The 8,167-nt window shown below is 26.0% G+C and overlaps 1 protein-coding gene across 1 annotated transcript in view; it reads left to right on the top strand.

Annotated features, from left to right (window-relative positions):
* Positions 1 to 7,895, top strand: part of LOC126903149 (protein flightless-1) — a 14,190-nt gene extending 6,295 nt beyond the window's left edge. Inside the window, exons 10-22 of the mRNA XM_050681158.1 lie at positions 47 to 117; positions 543 to 792; positions 1,193 to 1,378; positions 1,443 to 1,618; positions 3,268 to 3,406; positions 3,875 to 4,047; positions 4,131 to 4,380; positions 5,025 to 5,356; positions 5,523 to 5,762; positions 5,833 to 5,959; positions 6,380 to 6,562; positions 6,626 to 6,739; positions 7,559 to 7,895. Coding sequence (XP_050537115.1) covers positions 47 to 117; positions 543 to 792; positions 1,193 to 1,378; positions 1,443 to 1,618; positions 3,268 to 3,406; positions 3,875 to 4,047; positions 4,131 to 4,380; positions 5,025 to 5,356; positions 5,523 to 5,762; positions 5,833 to 5,959; positions 6,380 to 6,562; positions 6,626 to 6,739; positions 7,559 to 7,693 — 2,376 coding nt within the window. The 3' untranslated portion in view covers positions 7,694 to 7,895. The remainder of the gene's footprint in view (positions 1 to 46; positions 118 to 542; positions 793 to 1,192; positions 1,379 to 1,442; positions 1,619 to 3,267; positions 3,407 to 3,874; positions 4,048 to 4,130; positions 4,381 to 5,024; positions 5,357 to 5,522; positions 5,763 to 5,832; positions 5,960 to 6,379; positions 6,563 to 6,625; positions 6,740 to 7,558) is intronic.
* The last annotated feature ends 272 nt before the right edge of the window (positions 7,896 to 8,167 follow it).

Below are 8,167 nucleotides of genomic sequence, written 5' to 3'. Positions count from 1 at the left end.
TTTTTTTTTTTTTTTTTTTTTTTTTTTTTTTTTTTTTTTGTTATAGGGAATGCAAGATATTGCAAATGATAAACATAATGAAAGTTTTGATGATTCTATAAAAGCTGAATCATTAAAGTAAGAATTTATTAAAAATTCTCAGATAAATTTGTGATATGTAAATAATAAAATACATTTTTAAGGTAATGTTAAGAAAACTAATTATTATAATAACATAATTACATTTTTCCTAAAAAAATTTGTATGTGTAATGTGGCATGCATCTCTGTTTTATTAATGTACATCTATATAATTAAAATATTTCCATGTATGTACACGTCAGTCAAATAAGTATAAGTTATTCCTATGTGTTTTTAGTTTTATGAATTAAAAAAAAAATTAATATTCAAGAAAAATGTCTATTTTATTAATGTCAATAAAAATAATTTTTCAATATTGATTTCAAAACTGGTTAATCTTAAATAATAAAAATGACTAATTATTAAATATTAAATATTAAATGTTTAATAATTTTATTTAAATTATCCATGAAAATATTGTAGACCAAAGAGATGGGATGAAGCTTTAGAAAAACCAGCTGTCGACTATGGAGAATTATTTGAAGAAGGCACTGGAAGACTTCCAGGTCTAAGTGTTTGGGAAATTGAAAACTTTTTACCGAATATGGTTGATGAAGTTGCACATGGAAAATTATATAGAGGAGATTGTTATATTGTTTTACATTCATTTATTAATGAAAATTCAGATAATTTAAACTGGAAAATTTACTTTTGGATTGGTGACAATGCTTCAGTTTAGTATATTTTCAAATATATATTTTTATGTAAAAAAAAAAAAACAATTCTATGGGGCTGAATGAATGGGAAATTGATAGTCTAATATAATGTCCAGACCTAATTTCTTTAATTAGATCTCCTGATCTAATTAAAGAAATTTTACGATATCACAATAAAAACATATTATTTGTACACATTTGATAATGTTATTGTACTACCTATTAAAACAATAAATACTGTGCTAAAAAAAAAATTGCTTTTGTCCTAAACTGACGTCTTAAAAATTAATTATAGTGCTGTTCTTTTTTACATATTATATATATATTTTACATATTATATTTTACTATATAATACTTCCTGGATTATGCACAATTTTAATCTTCAATATTAACTGATTTAAAAAAATTCAATTTTAGCTTGACAAAAGAGCATGTGCAGCAATACATGCTGTAAATTTACGTAATTTCTTGGGTGCTGAATGTAGAACTATTCGTGAAGAACTTGGTGAAGAGTCAGATGAATTTTTGTCATTATTTGATTCTTCTCTAGTTTACATTGATGGTGGACGTACAGCTAGTGGGTTTTATACCGTTGAAGATGTTGTAAGTTTTTTTTCCAAATTTTTTTCCCAAATAAATCAATAATTTAAAGAATGATTTTTTTAAGACTTACACTACTCGCATGTTTCGAGTTCATGCAAATGGAATGTCTGTTCATCTGGAGCCTGTTAAATTGCATTTCACTTCGCTTGATGTAAAATTTGTTTTTGTATTAGACTGTGGTCTTACTATTTTTTTATGGCAAGGTCCTAAAGCAAAAAACACTTTAAAATCTAAGGCTAGGTAATATATATATATATATATTTTTTTTTACATCTATAATCTTTATTTTTATTTTATCTTAAAATATCTTGTAAGCAATTGTTTTTAATTGGACTGATAAAAAATCAAATAATTATCAGATAATTAACATCAAAAAGAGATGTTTTTCTTTATAATATGAAAATCATTAATATTTATTTAGACAAAAGTATGTTACTTTTTATTAATAGTTAATGCTTGATGTGCAAACTACTATATTAACTAAAGCAGTTAGCCTACAGAAAAATGTCTCAAGAGGAGCAAATATAATTGACAATAATTTAAGCTATAGAATCAATTCTATATACCACATGGGCTAAAGAGGCACAAGAGCTAAAAATATTTTATCAAAAATGTTACTATAGAAAAAATAGGTCATCAAAAAAAAATTATATTTTATAATTTTCATTATGAATTAAAATAATTGTTCAACCCTCACTCTAAAAATACATTTGTATATGTGCCTACTATTACACCACGATAAACCTTTTACATAAAACCTTCCTTATTAGAAAATGAATAACTTAATGATGTTCGAATGTGAAAAAGGGAACAAGTCGATTTTACCTCATACAGGGTGGGGCGTGGTTACTTCCTTATCTGAAACTCTTGACACTTAGCGGCTATTAATAGTAGAGCTTTGGTTTATGATGCGTTAAAAAGCACGTTATCTAAGGTTTTTGTTATGACTAGTTTAGTGTCAACAATGCAGTGGACAAACCAAGAGCGCGCGTTCGCCGTAGAGGATTACTTTTCTTTCAACCGTTCAATCATCGTAACTCAGCGTGAATTCAGAAAACATTTCAATATCGCGCCTGCGGGTCGTGTGCCTGTTCGGAAATCGATTTGTTTGTGGGTGAAAACGTTTAGGAATACCGGTAGTGTGCAGAAATAACATAATGGACCTTCCAGAACCGTCAGAACGCCAGAAAACATCGAGAGGGTAAGGATGGCGCTTTTGAAATCCCCTAGGCGATCTGCATGCAAACATTCTGCTGCTTTGGGAATTTCTAATCGCACAGTGAGACAAATTCTTCATGAAGAATTCAATTTTCACCCATACAAATTGGTAGTAGTGCAACAACTTAATCCGCGCGATCATGTTGCGTGAAAAAATGCATTATTATTTTAAAATGCACAATTTTCTATGGGGCTACCTAAAATCTTTGGTGTACGCAGAACGCCCTAAGACCCTGCGTCATCTAAATAACAATATTCGTGATGCTATTGCCAACATAGGCGCAGATATGCTGGAAAAAGTGGACAGAAATTTCAAATTTCGGCCATCTCAGTGCATTGACGAGCATGGTAGCCACCTTAGAGATGTCATTTTTAAAACCAATTAAAATTAAACTTTAAATGTACCCCTGTACGCAGAAAAAATAAATTAATCAATATTACCAATACTTTTTGTGTTATATTTATTTAAAATAAGGAAGTAACCACGCCCCACCTTGTATAACACATTATATTGAAATTATAATAGACATTTCAATTATCAATAGCTGAATCAAAAGATGATAATTTTGACTTATCCTCCTTTTCACAGAGAACACCAACTATATTTTATATCAAATATTAATTGCTAATTAAGCATATTTAAATGTGTAATATGATCAACATTTTATTAGGCTATTAGCAGAAAAAATTAATAAAAATGAAAGAAAAAACAATGCTGAAATAATACTTGAAGAATATGGTAAAGAAAGTATTGTATTTCAAGAGCTTTTAGAGATGAATGAAAATTTTGATTGTGAGATAGATATCAAAGTAAGTTCTATTTCAAAATGCTTTTAAAAATTAAAATTCTGTTAATACCGAGTGCCCTACCAAATTTTGACATTATTCATAACTTTTGACCGTACAAATATTTTGCGTTAACTTTTTTTAAAATAATTTTTACAGTTTTGGACTATGTTAAAAGTATTTTTTGTATTATTTGTTTCTCACAAGAAAAAATTTAATTTTTTTTTTCGAAATTTCAAAATAGCCATTTTTTAGCTCTTTTTTTTATAAAATTTTGATGGATTAATAACAACTTTAGGATAAGTACTTATTGAATAACAAATATTTTTATACATGGAGTGAGTGTATAGTGTGGGTGGCTACAATACTTACTGGTGCATATTTATAATACTGACTACATAACTGCTATATGTATTTAAAAAGATGTTAAAACCTTGTGGGTTATCCTGTATATTGTTAATACTTTATTTTAGTTTGTTAATTTTTGTTTAGGCCCATATTCAAGAAGATTTTAAACTTCCTCATTCTCGTTTATACCAAGTAAAATTAGGAATGGGTTATTTAGAGTTACCCCAAGTTGAAGTTTCTCATAATATCTTAGACAACTCATTATTGAACTCAAAAAATGTCTACATTTTGGACTGCTCTGTTGATTTATATGTCTGGTATTAATAATCTTTTTTTATTGCATGATATATTTTCATTCTATTTTAACTATTTCTATTCTATATCCATTTATTATTATAAGGTTTGGTAAAAAATCAACCAGACTAGTGAGGGCTGCTGCTGTTAAATTATCTCAAGAATTATTTTCAATGATCGAACGTCCAGATTTTGCATTGACTATAAGAGTTCAAGAAGGTACAGAACCTCAAATATTTAAAATTAGATTTGTTGGTTGGGAAGAAGTCATTGCTGTAGATTTTACACGTACTGCTGAATCTGTACAAAAAACTGGTGCTGATCTTACTAAATGGGCTATGAAACAAGAGACTAAAGTAGGTGTAAAAAGATATACATTTATATTTTTATTAAGAATCCTATTTATATTAAAAAAAAAATTACTTATTGGTTACCAATATATTTATTATTTATTATTAGTAAGTAAATAATGTTTAAAACTTATATTTTAATATAGTAGTTTTATAAAACTTAGCATATAACTAATTAAAAAAGTAAAGTACAATAGAGATCCAGTAAAATAGTGTTAAGACATTTTTTAAAACAGTCAGGGACACGCAAATGAAGGAAAATGGATTTAATAATTTGAGTATCAAAAAAATTTCAATAATAAAATATAATTTTTTTTTTTTTGCATACAATGTATCTTGTTTAAAAATATGTATTAAATAGGGGTGTCAAATATAGTATTACCTTAGAGTGCCAAAAGGTTAGCATAGCATTGCTGAGAGTGATTAAAATCATTGAATTTTTAAAAATTATGGCACTGATTGCTTTAACTAGTTACATTTTGTGACCTTTTGACATATTGTTAAACAAAATCAATCCAGTAGAAGCAGAAATAATCGCATATATGCACACAAAAATAAAAATACGAGAGTAAAATCAGTAGCTTTTCAGCTAGCATCAAAGCTAAAAAAGTATAATTTTTAAAAAATATTAAAGGTATAAATATTTTTAGCATGACCTGGCTGCATTGTTTACACCTCGTCAACCACCAATGTTATTTAGTGAAGCCATGCAATTAATGCAAGATTGGAATGATGACCTTGATCAAATGGAATCATTTGTTTTGGAAGGGAAAAAATTTGTTCGTTTACCCGAGGAAGAATTAGGACATTTTTATAGCAAAGACTGTTATGTATTTTTATGTCGTTATTGGGTTCCTGTTGATGAAGAAGATGGCCCAGAAGATAATGTTGATAATCAACCAGAAGAAGATTTTCAATGTGTTGTGTATTTTTGGCAAGGTCGTGAGGCATCTAATATGGGTTGGCTTACTTTTACATTTAGGTTAATATTAAATTTTTATTAGTTATTTTTTATTTATAGTATGTGTATATTTATTATTACAAAAAAAAAATTTAATTAAAGCTACTTTTCCCTGGTTAATAATTTTTTTTATGAATATTATTTAATTTTTTATTCATCTTGATATCATTGCAATTCAATTTTTCAGTTTAGAAAAACAATTTAAAGCCATGCTGGGAGAAAAGTTAGAGGTTGTTCGAACTCATCAGCAACAAGAAAATATTAAGTTTTTATCTCATTTCAAAAGAAAATTTGTAATTCATTCTGGTAAAAGGAAAGAAAAACCGTCTCCAGTTGAGCTTTATCATTTAAGATCTAATGGTAGCGCTCTATATTCCCGACTTATTGAAATTAAACCTGATGCTAGGAATTTAAATTCTGCATTTTGGTAATTTAACTTAGTATAAATATTCTTAGTTTTTTTTATTATGATTCTAAAATTATTATTTAATTTTCAGTTATATATTAAGAGTACAGTTTGATCAAGAAGATACAAATGGAATTATTTATTTGTGGGTGGGTTCAAAAGCTGATCCCGAAGATATAAAACTTGCTGAAGAAATTTCAGACGAAATGTTTAATGATGTAACTATGTTTTTATCATAATTTTATGTTATCACTGACCCTTGACTTGAAATTAATAGACATGTTATTTGAAATACACTAGTAGTTAGAGTTGTACGACTGAATTTATTTGGCTACCAGAGATATCTTTAGGAACTTTTATAACATAATTATACCAGTTCCATAAAAAAATGTATAAATCATAATTTATGATTTCCATAATTTAAATTAAAAACAACTTTCAAAATACACCATAATTTAATAAACTACTAGTAAAAAGTTTTACATCACAGCTAGTACTGTGATCCTTTGATTGAGATTTCCTTTTTTTTTTTTTTTAATGCAACTCATGCTAAAATTTGAATAAGAAATAGGCAAAATAAAATATTTTATTGTTTATTTTTATCAAATAATAGAACTATTGTTAATTTTACTTATTAGCCATGGACAAGTCTACAAATTATAAATGAAGGAGAAGAACCTAATAACTTTTTCTGGGTTGCGTTGGGAGGAGAAGCACAATATGATCATGACGCCGAATATATGAAGTATACAAGATTATTTCGTTGTTCAAATGAGAAAGGGTATTTTACTATCTCTGAAAAATGTTCAGATTTTTGTCAGGTGACATTTTTTTTTCATTATGTTTTAACTAATAAAAATTGCCTAATGAAATATTTGTTGCAGGATGATTTAGCTGATGATGATATAATGATTTTGGATAATGGCGAACAAGTTTTTTTATGGCTTGGGGCCAGAAGCAGTGAAGTAGAAATAAAACTTGCTTATAAATCAGCTCAAGTAAGTTCAAATAATGATTTATTTTATATTTATTATAAACTTATGTTAAAATACATGTGTATTAACATCAAGATTTGGGAATCAAAAGTGACTCTAAAATTTATAATTTAAATTGTATTATAATTAATTTTATTTTTTCAAAATGATGTCTGATTATTATATTGAATCTTTATTGTGATTAAAATTATTATAAATTATTAATGAAGAATAAATCATTAATTTAAAATTACAAAATAGCATTAAAAATAAAAAGTATTTATTACTAAAATCCAAAAAAATATAATTTGTAAAATACCACAAGTGCTTATTTAAAAAATTATTTTTTCATTATCAGCTTAAAATATATTTCTAAATCATATACTACTAATATTTGTCATAAGTGATCAATAAATTTTAATATTCAAAAAAATATTTGTGATATAATTCCAAAGAATATCCTTGCTCCAAATGTTTATAATGAAAGTGGCACAAAAGGGAACTAGAATAATGATGCATCAGTCTATGTAAAACATAATGCACTAGAAAACATTTTTTTTTTAACTTTGTCACTGCATGTTTAAAAGTTAAAAACTCTTTTCTTTTCTCATTTCTTAGTTATACTATGGACAAAAATTAATACCTTTAATATATTCAATATAAGCTATAAATACAATAATCAAATTTGCTGATTGGGTTGGATTAATAATTGTTAATTTAGGTTTTGTTAAATAATTGTGTGGTTTTATAAAAACTATAAAATATAATTTTAAACATTAATCTAAGAAGATTAACTAAAAACTAAAATATCACTTAATAATGAATATTTTAAATGTGTTACAGGTATATATCCAACATATTAGAGCTAAACAACCAGAAAAACCACGGAAATTAATGTTAGCTATAAAAAATAAAGAATCACGACGTTTTTCTAAATGCTTTCATGGTTGGAGTGCACATAAAATAACACCTGAATAATTGTACAATTCTTAAATCCAGCTAATTTTCCTATTCTTCAAAAACTTTTTTGTACTTGCATTACTTAGTATAATTTAAACATAAACAACATTTAACATTTAAACAATTAATATTTAAATAATATATATTTAAGTTTAAACAAAACAAATATTAATGATGTATAAAATTTAAGTTAAATAATAAATAAATGACTAAAAAAATATTTCCATCTTCAAAAACTGCATTCAAATAATTTTGATCTTAACTAGGTAAAAATTAACTGAATTCAATCAATTTTTTTCTTTTAGTTTCTAAGTTACTATACCATCTAGAGTCAATGAATAGTAGTCAACACACCTTACTCTTATATTTCATTTAAAGACACATAAATTTATTATTTAATAATATGCTTAATTTCATTTTTTTACTATTTTAGACAAGTTTCGACACTATTGATCTTTAGAACTTGAAATCTAAAATGTATTATATTTATAA

Source organism: Daktulosphaira vitifoliae, unplaced genomic scaffold (genome assembly GCF_025091365.1).
Source record: "Daktulosphaira vitifoliae isolate Bord-2020 unplaced genomic scaffold, ASM2509136v1 Scaffold_3, whole genome shotgun sequence".
Classification (NCBI taxonomy): domain Eukaryota; kingdom Metazoa; phylum Arthropoda; class Insecta; order Hemiptera; family Phylloxeridae; genus Daktulosphaira; species Daktulosphaira vitifoliae.
The sequence above is the reverse complement of the archived record's forward strand: the minus strand, read 5'-3'. Positions and strand labels throughout refer to the sequence as shown.